We start from the raw sequence: 25,006 nt of genomic DNA, 5'->3' as shown, positions 1-25,006 counted from the left end.
TTATTTTTTCGTTGAAAAAACAACATGAATGATTTGGAAATTATTTTCTTTGTTTTTTGCTAGTTTGCAAATAAACATATTGATAAAACTTCTTTATTTTCTTTTTGGAATTGAATATTGAATTTCATCTCATACTTTCGAATATTTAAAGAAAAAATACTTTTGTGATCAGCGCCCATAGCAACAATTTTGTGTTCGTGAAATGCCTCAAAAGGATGACAAAGTGAAAAGTTCGCTAAACAGGGAAGTTGCAACATTTTTATTTAATGGAAAACTTGCTCTTCCATATCTAGATAGCTCTGACCTTTTATCGAGAGTTCTTCATGTTGTTGGGCTGAGTCTTCCTCATTCTGAAATGTCTCGTCCCTTTTTGGCAACTACAACTCCTTTCTCTATTCAAAAACTGCAGAAAATATTAATGACTTCTCCAAATGATCTTAATTATCCACTTTCAGAGAACAAGGAAACGAATTATTTCACAAATCAAGCAAAAATTCGTGGTAGAATTGGTCCTTTGAACAGTGATTGGGACAGAACGACTTTAAATGGAGATATGAAATTTGGAGAGTTTGGGGAATTGGAATCTTTTGACGAATTCTCTTCAATCAGATGTAACACTGGACTTTTTGCTGGAAAATGGCAGTACGAGGTTCAGCTGCAAACTCGCGGATTGATGCAAATTGGAGTGTGTCAAGTTAGTACGCCTTTTACTTCTGGAGAAGGAGTTGGAGACGATTTCCTTAGTTTTGCTTGCGATGGATATCGAGTTTTATCATGGAACTCATCTTGCCCAGGATACGGACAGAGATGGGAAGCCGGAGATATTTTATCAGTGCTTCTTGACTTTGATGCCAAGTATGATGAAGATGAAACGAAAGCTCAAAAAGACGGTGAAGAAGGCATGCCCTACGGCCGCATAGAATTTTTACTGAACGGAGAATCAATGGGCATTGCATATTCCCGTATTCCTCTGTCCCGTGTGCCTTCTTCAGTCAAAAGCCAAGCCGACATCGACGCCAGCCCCCATTTCGTGTTCTTCCCAGCCATTTCGATGTCCGGCCACCAGTCAGCCATCGTCAACTTTGGCAGTCTTTCCCCCTTCCGCTATCCTGCTGCAGGTTATCTGCCAATTTCACTGCCGCCCTGTGAGAATTACGTGCAGGTGTGTCGCAGTCTGACTGCAATGTGGATGAGGGCGCTGGCTGTGGAGTGGGTGCTTGGGGAGAGTAACGGGGATGAATCAGAAATTGGGGGTGAAGCGAATAAGAAGGAGAAGAAGGGAAAACAAGAAGGGAATGGAGCAGATTATCAGCAGAAGAACAATGCGAATTCGGCATCGAATTCGAAACAGCAGCAGCGGTTGATAGAGATGTCGAAGGCGCAGCGAGAGAAAGAGGAGAAGAAGATGCAGATTATCCGGCGTTTTGTGTGCTATTCTGAGGAAAACAATGCTGCTAAGCAAAACAAACAAGAGATTGGAGTAAGTTGCCTGTGTCCTCCAAAAATAACACAGACATCAACTTCTCCTTCTGATTCTTCTTCTTCTTCCTCCTCTTCTTCCTCTTCTCGTCTTGCCTTGCCATCTTTATCTTCACTTCACAATGACGAGCCAGAACAAGAAGAAGAGCTTAATTCAGCACCTGCATCAAAACTCCCAACATCTTCTCTTTCTTCTCTTTCTTCTTCTCTTTCGTCGTCGTCGTCATCATCATCATTGTCACCTTCTTCCTCTTCCTCTTCCTCTTCTTCCTCTTCTTCCTCTTCTTCCTCTTCTTCTGCTTTTCATTCGTCCACCTCCATTTCCTCAGCCATTGCCCAATCTTCTATCCCTCCTCTTTCCGTTCAGCTGTCACATTTTGAGTCAAATTTGATGAATCTTTTGGCTCCTCTGTTTGCTGACACATATTTGGCTTCTTCTCTTCTTCTGCCAATTTTGGATGCATTTCGTGTGTTGTATGACGAAGAAGAGAAAGTGCAGAGGGAACTGAAGCAAAAAATGGAGTTTGTGAAGGAGTGTGTGAAGAAGGAAGAAATGTTGATGAGGAATAAGAGATTTGTTGAGTTGCAAGAAGAAGAAGAAAAGAGAAAAGGGAAAGGGAAAGGGAAAGAAAAAGAAAAAGGGAAAGAAGAAAAAGGAAATTCAAACAAATATCAAAAGAATGAGAAAGAAATAAAAGAAGGCAAAGAAATAAACGAAGATAAAGAAGCGTTTCAAAAGTTCCTTGAGAATGAAGAATTTCTTCTGGCAAAGGCAATTCTTGAGTCACCTCTGCCCAATCCACACACAACAGAGTCTGTTTCTCAGTTTGCTTCTCTTTGCAACAAGGGAAATGAAAGAAAACTGGAAAAAACAAACAAAAATGTTGAATTTAATGAAAGAAGAGGAAGAAACAATGAAAATCATTCATCAAACTCTTCTTCTTCTTCTTCATTTTCTTCTTCTTCGTCATCAAAGAATAACACTTTGCCTGTTTCTTTGGTGTATGCAGCACCTCCTTTCAGCTTTTTAGAGGCGACTCAAACAAAATTGGAGAGAGAGAAAATGAGAGAGACATTGAAAAGAAGGAAGAAGAGAAGAGAAATGAAGAAGAAGCTGATGAAGAAATACGAGGGAATGAAAAAAATGAAGGAGAAAGAAGGGAAAATGGAAGAAGAAGAAGAAGAAGAAGAAGATTTCAAAGGAGAAGGGGAAAAAAAGGAAGATATTCAATTTTGGGAAAAATCATTGAAGATTGAAGATTTGCAGAAAATGATAAGTTCGATTGAGAAAATGGAGAAGAGAGACAAGAAAGAGATGGACAAAAGTTGGAATTGGATGAAGAGAACCATCCGATTCTTTGTTGAACACGAAATGAAAGACGAATTTGTTGGTTCTTCTTCAAATTCTTCTTCATCTTCATCTTCTTCAATTTCATCATCAATTTCATCATCATCTTCTTCTTCTTCCTCTTCCATTTCCTCTTCCTCTTCTTCCTCTTTCTTCCTTCCTTCCAATCTCTCCCTCCCCCCCTCTTCCTACTCCAAACTCCTCTCTTATCTCCATCTCGTTACTTCTCATCGTTCTGCCCTTGTTCTCCGCTTCTTCCGCGGAATGCTTCTTTCCCTCTCTTCTTTCTCACCCAGCAGCTGCTTCGCTCAAATCATTCGCTTTCTTTTCGTCTCTCTTTCTCGCAACATCAGACACCATTATCCCCCTCTCCCAATCAAATGGAGCTTTCCTTCTTCTCCTCTCGCGAATGAGAATCTGAACAGAAAGGCAGATTCTGTTATTTCTTCTGCTTCTTCTGCTTCTTCTGCTTCTTCCTCTTCTTCCCTCTCTCTCCAATCTTCCCTCTTCCCTTTCCCTCAAGTCTACACCCTCACCAGCACCACTGTCTCCCCTTCCCTTTTCCACCCTTCTTCTTCTCTGCTCTTTGCCACGGGTGTCATTGAATGCATCCCTTTCATAAGAGATTCTCCTCTTCTCCTCGGCTCTTTCTATCCAGATAAACGGGTGTTTCAGGAAGAAGAAGGGTTTATGTGCTCGGGAAATGGAAGAATATCAAATTCTTCTTCTTCTTCTTCTCCTTCGAATTCTTCTTCCTCTCTTTCTTCTTCTTCTTCTTCTGGTTTAAATGAATCAGAAAAAATTTTCAACATGATTGTAGGTGGGGCACATGGAAGCCGATCAAGAAGAGCAGGAGAACGAGTACAAAGCAGTGGAGGAGGGGGAGGAGGAAGAGAGGGAGGAAGAGGAAGAGGAGGAAGAGGAGGAGGAGGAAATAGAGCACTGAGTTATGATCGTGAGTGGTTCAGCAAGAAGCTGCTGCCGATGATGTTTTTCTCTCGCACGGCGTGGAGTCAGAAGGACATGCAGACAGTTTTGCCGTCTTTGTCAATGAGTGGAGTGCATTCGTTGGGGCTGGAGCTTACAGAAGAGGAGAAGAGGTTGCTGAGGATGGAGGCAGTGGAGGAGGTGGATGTGGATGTGGAGATGGAGATGAAGATGAACGTGAAGGTTGGAGTGAAGAGGAAGATGAATGTGAAGGAAACAGGAAATGAAGAAGAGGAAGAAGAGGAAGAAGAGGAAGAGCCAGAAAGCCAAAGAGAAGAAGAGCCTGACAGCCAAAGAGAAGAAGATATCAAAGCAAAAGGAAAAAGCAAAAGAAAAAGCAAAAGAAATAGAAACAACAAAGACAAGAACAAGAGCAGTTGCAAAATGACAGAAGCATCGATACTGTCATACAAATTCAAGCAAAACATCTCTTTTTCTCTGTCGATGGATGAGTTTCAGACGTTTGATCAGTATTTGAAGATGCAGTCTGAAGCAGATAACAAACAGAGGCCAAAGGAGTTTAGCTTGAAGACACCAATGAGCTCGTTGATTGTGAGGAAGAGAGAAAGAGAAAGAGAAGGAGAAGGAGAAGAAGGAGAAGGAAGAGAAGAAGAAAGAATGAATGAGAATCCGACATATTCTTCAATTTCTTCTTCTTCTTCTTCTTCTTCTCCTTCAACTTTATCATCACAAACAAACAAACCAAAAGAAACCGCTATGAAACGAGCTGGCAATTTCATTCGCTCCATCTTTGACTCAAGTTCTAGTTCAAATTCTAACAAAAATTCATCTTCTTCCTCTTCCTCTTCTTCCTCCTCCTCCTCTTCTTTTTCTTCTGTCTCTTCTGCTCCATGGCCTCCGGTAAGTCCAACTAGAACTTCTTCAAGTGCATCAAAAAATATTAATTCTTCTTCTTCTTCTTCTCCATTTTCGAATTTGCCTTCAATCACAAAATATCCATCTGCTTTGTCTCATCTCGAGATGAGAGAACAGAACATTGCAGCTACTCGTACATTTCCTCTGCCTTTGTTTTGGGCAATAAGAAAAGAAGAAGAAGAAGAAGAAGAAATTGATGATGATGATGAGGAGGAGGAGGAGGAAGAGAAAGAGGAAGAAGGAAAAGGAAAGGGAGAAAGAAGAAAAAAGCAAAAAGAAGAAAGATTAACATATAAGACAACATTAGAAGAATTATGGATGGACAATGAATGGAACAGAATATGTCAATTGAAAGAGAAGGAAATGTTGGAGAAAATATTAAAGATGAAAGAGAAAGAAGAGAAGGAAGAAGAAGAGAAAGAAGGAAAGAAGAAGAAATTAGAGAAGAACTTAGAGAAGAAGAAGAGGAAGAAGAAGAAGAACAATGGAGAATTAAGTCTTCAATTGAGCAACTTAATTCCAACCAGAAGAATTGCAGCAAGTCAAATAGAATCCAACTTTATCGAGTCATTTGCTGCTTCTGAAGTATTGCTAACTGCTTTTGCTTCTTCTTCTTCTTCTCATTCTTCTTCTCATTCTTCTTCTTCTTCTTCTTTCTCTTTTCATTCAAAATCTTATTCATCTTCAAAACTTTCTTCAACTTCTTCTTCAAATCTATCAAATTCTCTTCAAAGACACAAGCCTTTCTCCTTTTCTGAGTATAATCTTTCTCTCAACTCTCTTCCTCCTTCCAAAATGGCTGAGATATTCGCAGACGATTCAATTGCAAGCTGTTTTGGCGTTGCTAACAGAACGTTCTCAACTAAACATCTGAAGGAAAAGAAGGATGAAAGGAATAATTCTTCTTTTAATGCTTCTTCTTCTTCTCCTTCTCCTTCTCCTTCTTCTTCTTCTCATTTGACTCATTCTCATTCTTCTTCTTCCCTTTCAAACGAAAGAAGAATGAGAAGAAGCAGAAATCGAATGAATTCAATCCTTCTGGAACAGCCAAGCATATCAGATGAACCAAATGTAACAAAAGAAGAAGAAGAAGAAAAATCGAAAAATGAGAACAAAAATCAACAAACCACACAAGTTTGGCTTCCAGATGGAGATGGCTATGATGATGTGGCAGTTGATAATGATTCTGAAGCAGATCATATCAAAAATAAGTACTATGAAATTAATGATGAAGATTTTGACTTTGATGATGATGATGATGAGAAGGAAGAAGAAGGAAGAGAAGGAGAAGGAAAGAAGAGGAGGAATTCTACAGAATTTCCTTATTTGTCCAGCGATTCTAACAAAAAATCTTCTTTTTCAAACGATTTTTCATTGAAATTCGAAGAAAAAGACAGAAATTTGAAGGAAAATGTGTTTGAAAGCACTTTTTGTAGGCTTATCCCTTGTGTTGTGGCCAAGCCGTTTCTTCTGACTGAACCTTCTTCTTCTTCTTCAACTCAATTTGAGGAAGAACGAAGAAGAAGAGAAGAGGAAATGGAAGAGGAAGATCACTTTGATGGAGAAAATGAAGAAGAAGAGATTTTGAAAAAGTGTTTGGAAGAAGATGAAGATGAAGAGGAAGAGGAAGATGAAGAAGAAGATGATGATGACAATTCATATGATTCATATGATGAAGGATATTATGACGATTTCAATAAAAAACAAGAAGAAGAGGAAGAAGATGTTGATTTTTGCAAAGAAAACTCAAAGTTGAACAAGAACAACAGAGGAAAAGGAGAATTTTCATCAATTTCATCATCATTTTCTGATGATCTTCCAGTCATTCACTTCATTTCTTCTCCTTCTGTCGTATCGGTTGCATTTCCTTTCCTTTTGGCAACTGAATATGAAATTTCTTCTTCTTCTTCTTCTTCTTTTCATTCTTCTCCATCGTTTTCTTATCGCCTTCGAAACAAATCCAATCCTTTGAGCTTATTTGCTCCTTCTTCACATCCAAATTCTTCCTCTTCTCTTTCTTCCTCTTCTTCTTCTTCCACTTCTCTTCGTCTCTACTCACTCCATCTCCCTCAGCATGTCCTTATCCCTCCCTCCCACGGCATCAACTTCTCTTCTTTCACCAAAAAACACTCAAAATACACATTGCAATACGCCCAGACGAATCTTCCCTCTCAAAATTCTTATTTGAGAGAGAAAGAGGCAACAGAACTTTCGCCTTCTCTGTTGGATGTGGAAGAAGGGTTGAATGAAGAAGAGAGGAGGTTCTTTATTTGGCTGAGGATGAATCATATCCCACCGCATTTTGCAGACTATGTGAGACAGGTTTGTGCTTTTGAGAAGATTAATCAGATGGATAAGAAAATGGGTTCATCATCATCATCTTCTTCTTCTTCTTCTTCTCTTCCTCTTCCTCTCCACCCATTCTCCAGCACTGCCCCCATAGGCACTCCCTCCACTTCCTCTGCTTTTGCCTCCTTTTTGTCCTCCATCAACATCCAACTGATTGCTCAAGCACGTTTCTTGTGTGTTTTGCTTTGGCCTTCTTATGAACAGAGAATGTTTATGGAGCAGAACAAGCATGTTTTCCAGTATGGGTGGAGAGATGGAGAGATGAATATGGAATACATGAGGGAAAGAGAGGAGGAGGAAGAAGAGGAAGAAGAGGAGAAGAGGAGAAGAGAGGAAGAAGGAAAGGGAAAAGAGAACAAAGATGAAGTTGATGTTTCTTCAACACCTTTTTATGCATATTTGGGTGATTCTAAACAGAGAAATAAAAATGAAAATGGAAAAATAAACGAAACGTCCCAAAATTCAAGTCAGACTTTTCCTTCTCAACATCTTTCATTGCAACATTATTGTCCCACAGATGAAGAACTTGAATCTGTTGGAATTATCTGCCCACCTTACATTTCTCAACAACAAAACTCACAAAACACTCGTTCTTCTTCTACTACTACTACTTCTTCTTCTTCTTCTTCCCATTCTCCTTCTTCCACATCCACTCCTATTCGTCCCCGCCGCTTAACTTCTGGTCTTTCTTCTCCTTCAGCTGCTGAACAGGCACTCCAGAATTTGTCTCCAGTTTTCTCTCATCTTCTTCCCCGCTCTCCTTCTGTCTCCCCCACTCCTTCTCCCTCCCACTCTCACACTCAGACTCCTCAAACATATCAATCACATTCATCAACATCATCTTCCTCTTCCTCTTCTTCTTCTTCTTCGGCTGATCATGTTCTCTCCATCATCCGCCGCCAGCTCCTTGTCTCTGGTTCTTTGCGTGTCCCTTCTCCTGTCTATCTCTCTTGGCTCCGCTCTTTCCTCAAAAACAACAAAAACATGCACCCGAAGCACTTCCGTTCTTCCAGTGATTCTCTTCAGCAGTCTCTTTCTTCGTATTTTTCGCTGTATGCTCATGTTTCCCCCGAAAGCGAAGGAGACCAGCCGCAAAGCGTGGCCAATCTCTATCTCGCTTTGATTCTGATGATGAAGCCTTTGTTTCTGCAGACAGTCAAAGCAGGTGAAGGGGAGGATAATTCAATGGAAGCTGCGTTTCCGTGGAGCGAAAGTCTGAAAAGAGCGAAGAAATTGAGGATTGTGCAAGAGGCGAGGAGGAGAATAGGAAAGAATGCTGTTTTGAGTGTGGTGAGTGAAGAATTGTGCTCAAATCTGTCATTGTTTCCTTCTCAGAAAGCTTCTGATTTATTCACCATTTCCACATCAAATCATTCATTTTCTACTTCTTCTGCTTCTTCTTCTTCTTCTCTTCTTCCTCCGTCTCTCATCACCACTTCGTTTCCTCATTCTGAAGTGTCATTTATGTCTGACAATGTTCCGTTTCCTCTTCATCCTTTCTTTTATGTGCCTTCCTCTGATGCTTTGTTCTATGGAAGCAAGCAACACAAAGCTGAAATCGCAAAGTTGGATGCCAATAGCTTTTCTTCTTCTGTTTTGTCAAATCTTTCTTCTCTTTCTTCTCTTTCACCTTCTTCTTCTTCCTCTTCTTCCTCTTCTTCCAATCCTGTTCTTTTCTCCACATTTCTTCATATGAATGGCACTCGAATGCTGGCTGCCAGATTCCCAGCAGAACATTTCTTCTGTGTGAACCCTACACCTTCTCCTCCTTCTTTATCTCATTCTGGCTCATCTTCCTCTTCTTCCTCTGGTTATTCTATTTCATCATCACCTTCTTCATCATCTTCATCCTCTTCTTCTTCCTCTTTCTCTGATGCCTCGTCTTCTGTTTCCTCCTCTCTTTCCTCCTCTCCTCACTCCAGAAACAGCCCTCATTCATCATCATCTTCTTCTTCTTCTTCTTCTCTTTCTTCCTCTTCCTCCGAAACTGATCAAGTGATTCTGGAGCACCGCCGCTTTGCAGACTCCTCCCGATACACTCTCAATCCTCTCCCTTTCCACCAGCCAATCCCTGCCCACTCTCTCACTTTCATCACCAGTCAGAATCTATCCAGAGTTGGAGGCGATTTGGGAGCGATTGTGAAGGATGTAAAGAACAGACTGGAGAGAGAAGAGGAAAGGTGGAAGCGGAAAAAGAACGAGGTAGAAAAGATTGTGAGGGAAAAGGAAACAGAAGGAATTGCACTGAAGGCATCAAATGCACAACAAAAGGGAGAAGAGGAAGAAAAATCAAGACCTGCTTTGCATTCACCAGCAATTCACAGATATGCGCATGATGTGATGACACAGTTAAGCACAGAATATCGCAGAAATCGGCTGCAGCTGCCAACAGAAGGAGGAGTTGTGGTGGATGTTGCATGGCCAATGAGAGGGATGAAGACAAATGATGCTGATGAAGATAATATTTGTAATAATAGCAATTATGATGATGATAATGTTTCGCCTTCATCTTCATCAACTTTATCATCAATGAAGAATAACTCAGAATCTTCCACATGTTCAAATGCAGACCAACATTCTCCTTCGTCTGTGGCTAATTCACTTCCAAACATCGACTTCCATGTTCATCATGTGCTTTCGCCTTATCTGAACCTGTTTGAAGCAGAATTGCTTGAAATAGCAACTCTTCTGTTCTTCCTTCTGTCGCCAACTCTGATTGACAATCTTCATCAGGACAAAGACTACTTCAACTCAAATGTGATTAAAATGAAGAAGGAGCTGTATCAGTGGAGAATGAAGAGAAAGCTGATGGAGGAAGAGAAGAGAATGAAAGCACAAGGCGAAGATTCAACAAGCAAAACTGGAGTTTCTTCTGTTTCAGGGCAAACAACATCAACAGCAACAAAAACAACAGAAAAGAAAGCAAGCACAGGAAAGAACGAGAAAGAAAATGACCAACACATCCAAAGCGATTCTTCTGAAAGTTCCCAAAATTGTGTGCAGCAGGTGGAGAAAGTGAATCTGTCCTGTTTGTCTGAGCCGCAGATGCGGCGTACTGTGATTTCGTGGCTGTCTGCTCTCAACCACAACTTGGCTGATGTTGTGATTGGAACACCGCTGCTGAACAACACGTCGAAGGCGTCACAGACGATATCTTTGTCTGCTCTGCCGTTCAATGGAATCAATGTGGAGGAAGGGATGCTGGATCATCAGCTGTTTCTGTCGTATCTGCTGGAGAGGGCGAGTAGAGGGGTGCTTGTACCACTGGTGGCACAGAGAGAAGAAGAAGAAGAAGAAGAAGAAGGAAATGAGGAGGAAGAGGAAGAGGAAGAAGGATATGAGAGAGGAATTGAAATGCAGATTGATTCGGAGGAAACAACATTACAGAAAGAGCCATCCATTGAAAATGACCCACATGATTTATCACTCCATTCAGCTGATCAAGTCACTGACAAGGACAAGCAGCATTGCGATGCGTTTTATGGAGCCTTTGCGAATGCGGTCAACCGCAAATGCGAAGAATTTGACCTCGAAAGCGAAAAGATGAATGCCGATGAAGATGAAGACGAGAAAGTGTTTAAGATCATGCTGAGAATGAAGGAAGGAGGTGAAGGCAGTTATGATGCTGTTTCTACTCCACAATCACACCACAAACACGAAAACTCTCCTTTCCATAAAGACAAGAATCTCAGTCAGTTTTGCTTGACTGATTATTCTTCTTCATTCTCTTCTTCTTATTCGTCTTCCAGTTTATCCTCTCCTTCTCCTGCTTTCTTCATCAACAAGAAAAGCAAACAGTCAAATCCCCATTTGCTTCTGGCTCCTCTAAAACAACTGGCATTCCAAGCACTTGATGCAGATATTGCTTCACTTCGATGTTCTCAACAGAATTTATTGAACACTTCAACAACTAATAAAAACACTGTTGCTTCTGATGCTTCTTCTTCTTCTCCTCCTTCATTCAATTCCCGTTCACGACATAGTTCATCTGCTAATCGTCTTATTCTCTCTTCATTGGCTTCCCCTTCTTTCTCTCTTCCTCTGCGCGGACAATCTTCGCTCTATCGCTTCGTGCCCCATTTCTATGTGGAGGCATTTTTGAACCTGACTCTGCTTTTCCCTCCTTCCTTTAGCTGCATGACAAACCCACGCTCAATCTATCAGTACAACCCAACGTTTCTTTATCCATATGCAAACGATCCTGTTGGCGTGCAGAAGATGCCATCCCATCCATCTTCTGGCTATTTGCACTCAAGTTCGCCGGCTTTTGGTGCTGTTGAAGCGCTTCCTGCGCGCTCCATGTTCTCTTCTCTTGTTCCTCTCCAAATTGTTAATGCATCAAGCAAAATTGATACTGATATCAGAGATGAGAAGGAAGATAAACAAAAACATGAGTTGTCTTCATCATCTCTGTCATTATCTTTGTCATCATCTTCTTCTTCTTCTATTTCATACCCCAGTACTCCTGTAATACTTCCATTTAATTCAGATTTCAATACAAATGCGAAAAATGCTCAATTTACTGCTTCATTTACCAACTACTTCCAAGAAGAGTCCTCAACAACACTTATTATTCCATCATCTTCTTTTGCTTCTCGCACAACCCCGCCTCTTTCTGCCATTCCATCAGCATCTTTTGCAAATTGCCTGATTTCTTCTCTTTCTTTGGAAAGGATGGTCATGTTTCTTCTGTCGCATCTGGTGGAAGATTCTCGCTTTGTTAATCCAGATTTGAGGGAGGAGATGTGGAAGTGGGTGATGCTGATGACGGAAAAGAGTGTTCCTCAAATGCCAGTTTATGACAAAGAGAGGGAAAGGTTGGAGAGAATGATTATTCGCAATAGAGAGTTTGATTCAATTGATAGAGGCATAACAAACAAGGAACTATCAAATGAAAGAGAATCAGAAGTGAATAACAAATCTTCTGATACATCACCGACTTGCTCAAACACGATCAATATGATGCATCCTTGTTGGTTAACTCCAGTTCATTCACCTGGATGCAGTAACTTCATGCGGCTTCTGGAGGAAGTGCTGATGTCCCGCCCTGTATACGGATATTCTCCTGTTATCTGCAGTCGAGGCATGCAAAAGACTGAAAAGATGAAAAGAGCGAATAATTCATATTGCATTGATTACACTGATACAAAACAGAATGGAGGAGTGAGTCATGCAGATGCTTCATTTGTTTCATCTTCTGAATCAAATGCAAGCAAAGACTGCAAAAAGAATTGTGGACAATTCGAAGATGAGCTAGAAGAAGAGAAAGAGTTGTTGCACAATCCATTCGTTTTGCCTTCTTTACGTCCTTCGTTTGCAATTTCTTCCTCTTTGATGATCCAACATGCTGCTGCATTACCTCTTCCTTCTGTTCTTCCATTGCACTCTCTGAAATACTACAGGAACAAAGTTAAGAGATATATTCATAAAGATTGTAATGATGCTACTTCAAAGTGGAATGATGGAATTACTGAAGAGAAAAATATGGAAAGGCAAGGAATTATTGAAAGTCACAGGAATAAATGGGAAATAAACGAAGAAGAAAACGAAGGAGAGTGGCGCTGGGTTCTACAACAGGATCCTATTGAGCAGTTTATCATGTCTTTGGCAGCAACAGCAAAGAGAGCAGCAGATAAAGGAACAACTCAAACAGAAGAATCCTCTTCAGATTCATCGTCATCATCTTTAACTTGTACTTCAACTTCCTCCTCCTCCTCCTCTTCTTCTTCTTCTTCTTCTTCATTAACTGCAAACATGAATGAAAAGCAACCACTTTTTGCTTCTTATGGTGATACAAGCTGTGCGGGCAGTCAAATCCCTCCTCCACTTCTCGGCTGTCCTCCTAACTTTCTGCGATTTGTGCAGCACATTCTCGTCTCCTGCACAAAGGATTATGTTCAGTGTCTGTCATACTTTTTGTTCTCGCCTCCTTTCAGCGTTGATGAGTCTACGTATAATTATAATCAATTCATTCGCTCTTCCTCGTTCTCATCAAGCACTGCTCAATGTGAATCTTCGAATACAGCTCATTCAGGCTTCTATTCTTCCATCAATGCATATTATCAGAAGAAAAGTGGCATCAGTCATTTGGGCTCAATGTTTGCGTCCTCGTTATTCTCTCCTCAAACTATTAAGCATGAGCACAATTTGCGTCTTTCTCCAATATCAGCTGCAGTTCGCCTCTTTTTGATTGCTGCTCCTGTTCCGGTGGGAATATCATTGGAGGAGCATTTCAAGGCGAGAAAGAATGCTTTGGGCAATAATTGCGTCAGTGGTGGAGATAATGAAAGCGCCTCAAAAACAATGGATGAAGAAACAAAGGAATCGAAGTTAACTCGACCAAGTCTTATACCAGATTGTTTTTCATGGTTGTCCAAAAGCAACAGCTATATATCTCCTTCTGCAGAAGAAGAGGAGATGCTGCTTTCTGCATTGAACAACGCTTCTTCACAGTCTTTGGATTCATCGCAGCGGCTGCATTCATCAAAGGAGCATTGCTCGCTTTCTGTTCATTCGTCTCCGCAAACTGTTGGCTCTCTGTTTGTCACAAATCTATTCGACACGATCCACATTCATCTTGCTGAGCTGATGAACTGCATGAGAATTGACTTAAAGACTTACGGATCTCCCAGTGGAGGCGGAAGACAATCAGAGAAACAGGAAAAGAAGAGCAAACGGAATGAAGCAAACGATGAAAAGAAGGCAACTGAGTCGTTGTATCTTCTCAGAAAGCTTATCTGTCTCAATGGTCTTTGCGAATCTACACCTGAGATATTTGTTGGGGTTGCAGAAGATCCGAGAAGAGAATCTGAGAAGGAGGAGAGAATGGATGAATGGTTGAAAGGGGTTGAATGCGTTCTGCGGTTTGTTTCTGGAGACGATAAATGTGGAAAAGAAGGGGTTTTCAATCCAAATGGAATTATTGAATTGATCAGCTCAATTCGCAGCTCTTTGAAAAAGGTACTTTCTCGCTTCAGACTTGCCCCACTCTTCCCATCTCTTATTGCCAATTCAATAGAGCTTCAATGCGGATTTAGATTACCAACTGAGTTTGAAAAAGTTTCTCATCATTCATTGCTGTCACGCAGCAGGTGCTCGTTTTCATATGCTTATCCTTTGAAATTAGCACCTCTTGTTCTTTCTGCTGATGTGAACATCTCACGTTTCTTTGAGGTTTTCTCAACAACTCTGTCCATTCTGAATCTCTGTTATAACAAGCAGTTATCACTGTACATTCCGCTTTCTGTCCCGCATTTAATTCAATGCAACTTCTCATTTATCTGTTTGCTGAAAGAAATTGCTTTAGGACTGATTGCACTGGTTCAAACCGAATCAAATGGCGAAGCAGTGATCAAGAGTATGTTAAGTTCTGCAATTATGAGATTTATTAGACAGGAAATTTCTCATCGGACATCAAAAACAAATCCGGAAAAAGAAACAAGTTTGAAAGGACAAGATGTTGCTGGTAAAGTTATTATGCTTGTGGATGAAAAATTACAACAATTAGATGCAATTTTGAGTAAAGTTTGCACCGACGAAGACGAAACGTGGACTGGTTTCATGAATGCAACATTGAATAGGCATGTAGAAAGTGTGAGAAGCTCAACAAAAACGAATGCGGGTGCGGTATCTTCAAACAAGAATCATGCTGGTTCTGCTTCAGGCAAAGATGCAAAAGCAAAAGAGAACGTCTTCTGCTGGAAACAGAATTTCAATAGATGGACGCTTGTTCAAGATTTTCCATCAATAATTCCTTCATCTTCTTCAAATGAACAAAAATGCGAAATAGAAGACATTCCTTCCATTCCCAAAGAAATTCGATTTCCACCTCTTCATCCTTTAATCCTCCGGGGGTTGCAATCTTCTCCTCTTTCGGTGGCAGAACTATCTGTGCTTATTGAATATGCGCAAAATCCAAGTCTTTTAGTCAGCGAAGCTCTGGTTGGAGATGAGGAGTATACATTCTTTGATAAATGTGGAGAAAAAATAGAAGGAGAAGAAGAGATTGCAATGTCAATGACAGAAAGACAACAGAGAATGCAGTGGAAGATTCGCTCCAATTTGGAAAAGTTAGTTGAAGTTGGGGAACGAGCTGTTAATTTGCATAATAACAAGCTGAAAGAAGAAATAAGCGATTGGTGGGTGGAAAGGTCGAATCGCTTCAAGAGTGCGTTTGAATCGAAGGGAAAGAATTTAAAGAATGATGTTGTGAAAGATTTAATTGCGAACGATTCAGTGAACATGAATGGATTAACAAGATTGATAAATTCCAGACCACCATTAGTATACCAATTATTGTCTGTTCTATACAGATTGAGGGATGAGTCCGTTCGATTTGACATGGAGCAGGCTGACTTTAAGAGAAAGCTGCATAAATTGGAGGAGGAGATCAAAAAGAAGAAAGAACAGGATGAAAGTTCAAGCTCAAAGACGACTGCCGATTCAGATCGAAAGAGAGAGGATGGCAGCACTCTTCTTGAGCAGGAAAGCATTGAAGAAGACGATGACGAAGACTTGTGTGAAATTTGCTTCACTGAAAAACGGGATGCTTGTTTTGTTCCTTGCGGTCACGAAGCTTGTCATCGATGTATAATTAGGCAACTTCAGCATTCTCAAAGATGCTTTTTGTGTAATGCGAATGTTATCCGATGGAAATATATAGACGAAAAAGAGCACGGCGATAAGAAGATTGATGGTGCTGAGCATGAACAAGCTATTGAAGAGAAAGATTCAAAGAGAACGAGTTATCATGAAGATTCCTATTGCACAAAATATTGTATTTCACTTCCCTCAAATCATGAAGTTGATGAATTTATTGATGGATCTCCTTTCTATAACGAATAAATAAATTTAATTGTTATCTTTTTGGCTTTTTGGTTCAAATGAACTTTCTTTGGATATATTTGAGTTATATTATTTGCTTTAGACTCTTCTTGTCTTTGAAATACTTTTTTTCTGAAACTTAATCGAAAAATGTTGAATCGTTAAATTTAATAAATAAATGTAAAAGAGTCTATTTGAGCAAAGCAACAGTTGTTCAATGAGTTGATTTCAGTGCAATGGAGTTAATCGATTGAATAAAAATTCTTCATCTCTATACAAAAACGAAACAAAAATGAACTTTAACTCATTGATCCACCTTTTAATAAAGTTTTGCTCTCCTATTTATTCTTACAATATTCAGCAAAAAGAAGCTGATGATAATTTCAAATCTATTCCCACAAAGAGACATGCTTAATTTTTATTTTATTTGCTTTCCTCAATTTGTTCATATTCGATAATCAATCAAACATGTTTCTAAAATTTTTCTAACATATTCAAAAATAATGTCATTCCATTTCAAATATGTTAAGCAAAGAAACACCCAGTTGTTGTGAAAAAGCAAATATCAGAAATAATTGTTGTATTCTAATTAATAATGAAAAATTTTGAAAAATTTGATATGTCAAAATTTTTTTGAAAAGTTCCTTTTGTTAAATTTTCAATAGGAATAAAGATTTCAAATTTCAATCAAATTTTTGTTCCCACTCACCAAATTTTCCTGTAAAGAAAAAAAACCTTGACATTGGTATTATTTTTATTTTTGTGAAGTTTCATGGGAGAGAACAGAAATTTGATTGAAAAATGAAATTTTAATTTTATTTGAAAATTAAACAAAAGGAACTTTTCAAAAAAATTATATTATAATTTTTGTATTGGTGATATACTTATTTCTCATGCAGAATGTATTCAAACAAATAAATGAATTCAATAAATCATTAAACAAAAGATTCTATTTTGAACATTTATGATATTAAACTTTCTCATATGGGTCGTAATTTTTGAAAAGTCGCTGAAGATCAAAATTTTGTCCCATCGCAGTTAATAAAAAACACTCCGTTACCATAACTCAAATGAAAATATCAAACTTTCACAGCGATGTTTGTTGGCTCATTTCAAACTTCTTTATAAAAAGATATATTTTTTTTCAAAAAATTATGTATCAAATTTTTTGATCAAAATTTGAATTTTAGTTTTTCTATGAAAAAGAGTTTCACTTGATTAAACCGCTTTATAATTGTTTATTAATGAAATGAACAAGGTGTGTTTCGATTTTCTTTCATCAAAAATTTGAGATTCGTAGATTAATCAAATTCTTATCTGATTTTAAATTTTCATTGCACAGAATGTGCCAGGAATTTAAAATTATGCGATGATTATTCCCACAAGTTTGATAAAGATGAAAAACATACATATCAAAAGGTTTTCATTCAAGTTTTTATATGAATGTTTTTATTTTATAATTCTTATTAAATTATTCATTTTTTTAAGCTTATCAAATTCGTAACTAATAACGGAGAGCCTAACATGATAGAAATTGCGATGTGGGGAGTCACAACAGAATTGTTTGTTGGGGAAGAAAAACTTCTGCTGAGGGTTATGAGATACCAGAGCGAGACAATATTTGTATCTTCAGTTTCTGAAAATCACAAAGATTGCAAGCAACGTGGAGAGTTCAGTATGCCTTGTCGATCATTGAGTGAGGGAGTGACGCACATTATTCCATCTCTGACTCGCAACTATTGATATCAGAGGAAACAGAAATAATTGGGAAATGTGATGCTCATGATGTGATCATCCACTTTCTTCAATCTCCTTCAACTGCTTTGGTGCATCTTTACTCAACAATAAACAACGAGGGAAGTCTTATTACAACATCAGAGAATGTTCGGATTGAGAGATTGAAATTCAACTTTGGTCAGTTATTTTCGTATTCAGGCAATTCAATCATTCATGAAGCAGGTGGGCAGCTTTCTCTTTCATTTGTTGATTTCTCTTCTGTTGGAGGGTTAAGCAGCAATCAACCTATTGTTTTCCTTAATTCAATATTGTTGACAATTGGAAATGGAATTCTTCATATTGGCAACTGCTCTATGTCATTCCTATCATTTAAGAAGCCTTCATTTCTGCTAAATGGTGAGAGATAAATATTACAAATGTGAAACTGGAAAACATCGAAGCAATGGCAACTGTATTTGAGATCGATTGGAGAAAAAAAGTTGTGTTCAATGGAATTGATGCAGATGGAGTGAAATTGCATGATGGCTGTATTTATTCAATAAATGATTCAACTTTAGGATCAATTTCCATTTGAAGCTTCTCATTCAAGAATTGCTCAAGGAATTCACAAATTGCTTCTGTTCTTTTGGCGTCTCTTCCTCTTCTTCCTCTTCCTCTTCCTCTTCCTCTTCCTCTTCCTCTTCTTCTTCTTCTTCTTCTTCTTCTTCTTCTTCTTCTTCTTCTTCATCCCCTTCCTCTCCTCCTCCTCTTCTTCTTCTTCTCCTTCTTCTTCCCTCAAATTATTTAAAAATGATCAAGTTTCATTGCAAAAAGAAGGAAAAGAGGGAAAAAGAAGAAGGTTACGACGAGTGAAAACGCAGATAAAAATATTGTTTTGATAATTTGATGGTTGATCACATCTAATATCCAACAGATGATTGGAGTGCATTGTTTATCCTCATCACTTTCCATTCAGTATTTGTTTTCAACAGCGATGAAGAAACAGATGTTGATGAATTATTGTTAAATATGACTCTAACTCCATCTACAATGCCATTTTTTTGTGTAACTCCATCTCTAACAAAATTGCACAAGCACAATCTGTCCTTCTTTTGTCTCCACCATCGACTGCACATCCTCCTCAGCTGCATCCTCACCATCCGTTCCAGCAGCCGCACAATGTGGAACAACGTCTACCGCACTTCTTTCTTCTCCTTCACCAACTGAACTATCTACACATGCAGTTTCAGCCCAAACCATTCCCATGTCACCTTCGATACTGCATGAAAATCCTACTCCAAGTTGACCAACGCCGTCTTACCGCCTTCACAATCACATAATTCAAATACTGCTGAAAAGGCTATAACTTATCAGCTTCATCGCAAACATCAGGAAGCTGCTTCTTCCCTGAAGTTATTCTGTATTAACACATAAACATAAAGGCATCTGCATACGTCTTCTCCGACTATATTCCCTCAAACAACCAACAGACATTTGAATCTCTTCTCCTACACCCCTTCTAACACCATTCAATTATCAGGAAAACTCCAATTCACCTCAAGTTAACTTTTTCATCGCAAATTCCTTAAACAGTTCCATCTCTGAAAAGTCCTTCCGGAACAGTTCTTCCCCATGCATCCTTGCTCACAGCACCGCATCGCTCTTCTTCTGCACCGCTTGCTTCTCCCCCAGCCACATGTCAACAAAGTCCCCAAACCCCTGCCTCCCTGCACCCGCCCCTGCCCACCAGAGACTGCACACGCCCTAGTCTGTTGCGATCTTGTATCCGAATATCTACAGAATCTACGTCAGCTTCCATATTTGCTACGACTCCAGACCTATCTTTTGCAACTTCAACAAACGCTTCATCTTCATAGACCATCGCCGCGAGTGTGGAACCCGAAGCACATGTACTGACTTTCACGTTTCTTGTACCAGCGAACCAGACACTGCGCTCATCAGCCACTCCCTCGCTGTCGACCCCGCCTGCAAAGGCACCCAACCTGCCCCAGGCTGCCCTGCCCCCGTTCCACCACGTGAAATCACAGGCCACTCCAACTCTTCACGGTCTCGGCTGTCTGTCGTCTGCTCAAGAAGCATGAACATCCGCTGCATAACAGTCGCCTTCCCTTCACCTTTCTTTGCCACTGTTGGAACAACAGTATGCATCCAATCATCCTGCTCTCTCTTCGGATTGTTGTGCTGAAACTGCGAAATTCCATACAGCTCGGTTGCTTCACTTTCTACTGCCTTTTCACACTCCTTTGCTTCCTCGTATTCTCCGCATTAACTTCTGTTCCTCTTCCTCCTCCTTCCTTCATCCATTTCTCTTGCCCCTTTCTCCTATTCCCTTCCTCCCTGCTCCATCCAAAGTGTTCTTGCACCACATTCTCTTCCAGCTTCTTCACTTAACCAGGCATTCATTAAGCAATCTCTTCATATGAAACATAAATATTCATCTACTCCTGCTTCTTTTTCGCAAGCGCCGTCTGCTGCTTCTCAATCACCTCCTTGAACAGCGCCTTCTGCTCGCTTATCGTCTGCCTTTTCAATTTCGACAAAACAATCATCATCTTTAATTCCTTCTCCGTTTTGCAATTCTTCTATCTCACAGTTTCATCAACTCCTCCTCCACAATCACCGCCATCGCTGGCCTCGGCACCGTTTTTCTCCAACCTCTTGATTGTCTCTGACTTTGTTCCTTCCCATCCGTCTCATCCTCCATCAGCTCTATTAACCTTTCTCGCTACACTCACCAGGCCCTCCACTTTCGCAGAAAGCTCCTTCAAGCTTGGATTTGGGTAAAACATCACAGCGCTGCCATCTCCGATACTCGAGGAAAACTTCTCGTGGTGCTTTTCACGTAGCCTCGAAGGCAAGATCAACTAATCTGAAGGCGGAGCCATCCCGCCACACACAGAAACCGACAAAGAAGACGTGGCAAGCTTCAATCCCGACCTCAGCAGCTTACCAGCGCTGTCAACATTCACAACTTCGTCATGCTGCGCGCATCGATTATTCACTTCTCAATCCTCATATAAATCAGTTCCGCCTTCTTCTTCATCGTCACCAGCTGTTCCTTCACCTCATTCACCTGCATCACCTCTGAGTTGTGCTTCTCGCTCAGCTCCGGAATTTTCCTCTGATTCATCCAGATGATATTGGCCTTCTCCTTCATCTGCTCTGTCAGCCCGCTCATCCGCTTCGACTCCTTTTCCTTTTCCAACTTCTTCTTCTTCTTTTCTTTCTTCCTGCAGATGCAGCACAATCGCTGCGGGCGACAGAACAACATCCTCCATTCTCCATCTTCAGCTCCACAGCCTCAGCGCCTTCTCCGCAAACTCTCCCACTTCATTCACTGCAACCATTCGCCTCCTCGTTTTGTTGTCCAGCTTCATCACTCCGAATGTCTCGACTGCTTCTTTCTGTTCGCCAGCTATTCAATGGACAATGGAGCCAGTGATGGATCAGGCGGATTGCAGATTGGCAGGAACGCATCCACATCTACAGCTGATAATATCGGCTTTTTCAACGACTTCTTTCTTAGCAAATCATCAAGAAATGGGAGCAAAGCCACAAGTTGAATGAAAAACTTTTCACATTGAACGGACACAGCACGTTCTGTTCATCAGAGCACAACAAGCCATCATTGAAACGTAGGAGTGCAAGCAGTAGTGATTGAAGTGATTGAAGTGATTGCAACAATGGAAGCGACAACAACCCAACTGCCTTAGGCACGTCAATCCTCAGCCACCTTACATTGTGGTGCAGTTTTATGTCTTTAATGTGAGATGCAGCCATAGACGATTCATCTGAAGGGTCGACTGCAGGCGCTGATGACGAAGACAAAGATGAAGATGACTTATCATCTCCTGCAGTTTTCTTCTCCTTGTTACTCCTTCTCCAAAATGGAGAAACTAACTGAAGTGCTGCTCCAATTATAAAAGATAAAGAATTTGAATGACGCTGAGAAAAAAGACGAATGCTACAGTGCTCAGCTTCAAGAAGCTTTTTGATACAACTCATCACACAAAATTGCAGCGCCTTTCGCCTCACAAACACAAAGTCCATGTTCAAATTATAAACGCCAATCATCACAGAAATTACATCTTTTTTGATTTGATGGAAAAGAAGGAACAGAATTTCTTTTGGAAGGGAATTGAAATGAGAAGAAAAAGATGAGCAAAAAAAAAAAAAAAAATGAAAAGTTGAAAGCTATTTTAGATATGATTCATGATTTGATTCAAAATATGAGAGACCATTTCTCTTTTGAATTTTTTATAAAAGAGCATTTAATTATGAGAAATCACATGTTATTCTTCATTTATTTCTTATAACATTAATAACTGCTCAATATTAACAACTTTTTGAGTTTCTTTTAATTTCAATGAGGACAGTATTGATGAAAATTTCCTATTTATTAATTTCTAACAAAAAATACTCAAATTTAAACAAGTTAAAATCTATTTGTCTTTCAATATAAGATAATATTGAAAAAGAAGTTTCCACTCGAAAAATCTAAACGAAGATATGAACGGTTGAAATGAAAATATTGAAATAGGAACAAATAATTCAGTTGCTTCAAAAAACAAGAAAAATAATATTAAATTCCATTAATATGATTTAACAGTGAATATGATATATGAAATCTGTTTTATTGAAACGTAATATTCGGTGATAGAATGACAAAACTGAAAAAAATAATACTTAGCAATATATGATGGAAACGGAATGATCAACATTTTTGATCATTTTCGATCTGATTTTCAGATCAATTAAACGTTTGCGACTTTTCAAAAAGAATGACCCATATGGTGGTAAATTCTGACTTTTAAGCTTTTAATGAACAAAGCTTGAAAAAATTGTTTCACTTATATCATTTTCTCGCTCAACCAGATTTCATAATGAATAAGATTCTCAAATCCATAAACTGGACCCATTGATATCACAACACAGTAATTTGTGATATAACAAATATTCCGAAAAATGAACACATTTCGTTCATATTTTTTGATCACACAATGTTCATGGAAGATGCATAATTTTTCAATGAAAATTCCTGAAGTCAAATATTTTGTTCCAAATATATACAATATTTTGTTTTGATGCAAAAACAAGATAAATGAGAAGAGTTTGAATGAAAAGAATATTGAAAACAAGTTTGAATTAAGATTCTGAAAAGTCAAGAAAAAAGTCAATGATAAACAAAAGATGATAATGATAATATAATGAAGTTTTTCAGTGTCATCCAAACTCTCGTTTTAAAATACCAATTCAATTCTCTTCTTGAAAAAGTGTGCATGTTTTGACTATATGGGAACAAATCAAAAGATCGTCATTTATCAGGATTTATGCTTTTTTTTCATTGGAAAATGATGATCATTCTAACTTTAAACTTTATGAAATTTTGTGTTAATAATCCAAGTCAAATATTCCCAAGTTTCAGAAAAAGTGCCAGGTCAGGATAACTGTGTTATAACATATTTTTTTCCTCTCATTTTGTGAAATAAACAAAAAGAAAAATATTATATTTAAGAAACGAAATTCAATAAATCTCATTTCCTCTAACATTTACACTAATTTGATAAACATCAAATAATTCATTAAAACAATTTTTTGTTTGTTAAAGAAAACATTTACAAAGTTCTGTCGAATAATAAATCGACGAAAAAAAAAAAAAGAAAAAGAAAAAAATAAAAATAAAAATAAAAATAAAAATAAAAATAAAAATAAAAAAAAAAATAAATAAATAAATAAATAAAAATAAAGAAAAAATTTGAGAAACAAATAGAATGGCATTTCATTTTCTCAATCATTCACAAGATAATCATAAATGTCCAATGATAATTTACGATAACGCTTTCTTTTCAGAAAATTCAATACTTCATAAAGGCTTGTGATAGTATCTTCATATCCTTCTTCTTCCAGCTTATCAAACACTCTCCTTCTAATTATCTTTCTTTTCGCTTCGTCCATTGCTTCGTCCATCTCTCTTTTCAATTTTTTTGAGAGATTCATAAAAAATTCCAAAAATTGATTTATCATTTCGTCTTCTAATGTCTGCTGCTGAATACCCTCCAAAACAGCATCAGCTACTCCGCTTTTCATCAAGTCTTTTATCTCAACACCTGTTCTGATCGATGTCTCTTTAAGCAAAAAAATGGTTTGATAGCTGATTTCTTTGTAATTACCCTTTGCTGATCGAAATACCTGAACAATGCTGTTGATGAGCCCAACAAATTCTTCATTCCACAAATTGCAACGAAGAAAACAAGACTCACAAGTTTGGAGCCATCTCAATAAAACTAACTCTTCTTTCGTTTCTTTGCTTCCTTTCCCCTCTTTTTTGTTCTTCCATTCCACACACTTTGAAAGCTCATCCAGTTCTCTCGCTGCTTCTCTTCCAAAATGCAATTCATTCACAAAATCTTCTTCCAAACTATTTTCAAAGAACAATCTGTAGATCAAAAACTCCCAAGCAGACTGATAAGCAAGCCTTGTCAGGTTGTGATGCTCTTGATGATATTTGAAGATTTCTTTTATTTCATTCAAGTGCTGTTTTTGTTCGACAAACTAATAAAAATATATGTGGAAAAAAATCATATGCGCTAAAAAGCAAAGAAAAATGTTCAAACACAAAGTACGTCAAGGTTGCTAAGTGATAATAAAGCCATTTCCACTTCCTTTTGTGCTTCTTCATTTCCTTCTTTCTTTAAAGTAGCTTTTAAAATGCACGAAACGCAAATACATAATAATTTTGGTTGGTAATCATCGCTCAAAGAAATATAACATTCGCAAAGATCAGCTAAAAGCTTTTCATTCTTTTCCTCTTTTTTCTCATCTTCTTCAATAATCATCTCTTCAAATCTTTTGCACAATGAAGTTCCTTCAAAGCCTTCAATCCAAATCCTTTTAAGATTAGAATAATAGCTAATGTGCTTCAGCAGCAAAATTGTATTTTCCATCGAAAGAATCTTTTCTTCAATCATTGTGTGAATTTCATTGAACAACTCTGTTGTGAAAACGGATTTGAATTCTTCTTTGCCAATTTCTTCCAAAACATTGCTCAATTCTTCGATTTTATGCTTCTGTTCGGATTCAGTGAATTGTTCCAATTGCAGCAGTTTTTCTAAAAAATTGGAAATAAAACAATTAATCAACCGGATAATCGTTTTCTCAATATATATATATATACCAAGAAATATTTGTTTGTTCAAAAGAAACTACAAAATTGCAAAATGAATCCAAAACAATTAATAAATTCATTTTCGAAATATTTGTGGTGCAGTTGAATCAAAAGAATTAAAAGCACCGTCAAATATCTAATAAAACAGGATTCCAAACCACTTTTGCCATCATGATTTTTGCTTCAAAACAAGCAAATTAAAAAGAAGAAAAACAGATCTTCAAATAAAACAAGAAAATAAG

General features: G+C 38.5%; 4 protein-coding genes across 4 annotated transcripts; 1 reads left to right on the top strand and 3 right to left on the bottom strand.

The window, feature by feature from the left end:
- Window positions 1–177: 177 nt before the first annotated feature.
- On the top strand, window positions 178–16,285 carry MONOS_2144 (putative RING finger and SPRY domain-containing protein). The gene is made up of 2 exons (XM_067872045.1): window positions 178–2,304; window positions 2,380–16,285. Exons 1-2 carry the CDS (start codon window positions 203–205, stop codon window positions 15,881–15,883), a joined length of 15,606 nt encoding a protein of 5,201 aa, XP_067722565.1. The 5' UTR covers window positions 178–202; the 3' UTR covers window positions 15,884–16,285.
- A 2,370-nt stretch (window positions 16,286–18,655) lies between these two features.
- On the bottom strand, window positions 18,656–19,747 carry MONOS_2143 (uncharacterized protein; the record flags this gene model as incomplete). The annotated part of the gene is made up of 3 exons (XM_067872044.1): window positions 18,656–18,894; window positions 19,296–19,347; window positions 19,514–19,747. The coding sequence occupies 3 exons, from the start codon at window positions 19,745–19,747 to the stop codon at window positions 18,656–18,658; spliced, it is 525 nt and encodes a 174-aa protein (XP_067722564.1).
- Window positions 19,748–20,664: 917 nt separating this feature from the next.
- MONOS_2142 (uncharacterized protein) lies at window positions 20,665–20,877 on the bottom strand (the record flags this gene model as incomplete). Its single annotated transcript, XM_067872043.1, has 1 exon — window positions 20,665–20,877. One exon carries the CDS (start codon window positions 20,875–20,877, stop codon window positions 20,665–20,667), a length of 213 nt encoding a protein of 70 aa, XP_067722563.1.
- Window positions 20,878–23,174: 2,297 nt separating this feature from the next.
- Window positions 23,175–25,006, bottom strand: MONOS_2141 (uncharacterized protein). Its single transcript, XM_067872042.1, has 4 exons — window positions 24,923–25,006; window positions 24,774–24,801; window positions 24,214–24,707; window positions 23,175–24,151 (listed from the first exon to the last, which is right to left on the bottom strand). The coding sequence occupies exons 1-4, from the start codon at window positions 24,935–24,937 to the stop codon at window positions 23,387–23,389; spliced, it is 1,302 nt and encodes a 433-aa protein (XP_067722562.1). The 5' UTR covers window positions 24,938–25,006; the 3' UTR covers window positions 23,175–23,386.

This window comes from Monocercomonoides exilis (genome assembly GCF_001643675.1).
Source record: "Monocercomonoides exilis strain PA203 chromosome Unknown scaffold41-876177, whole genome shotgun sequence".
In the NCBI taxonomy this organism is placed as follows: domain Eukaryota; phylum Preaxostyla; order Oxymonadida; family Polymastigidae; genus Monocercomonoides; species Monocercomonoides exilis.
This window is presented reverse-complemented; position numbering and strand designations above follow the sequence as displayed.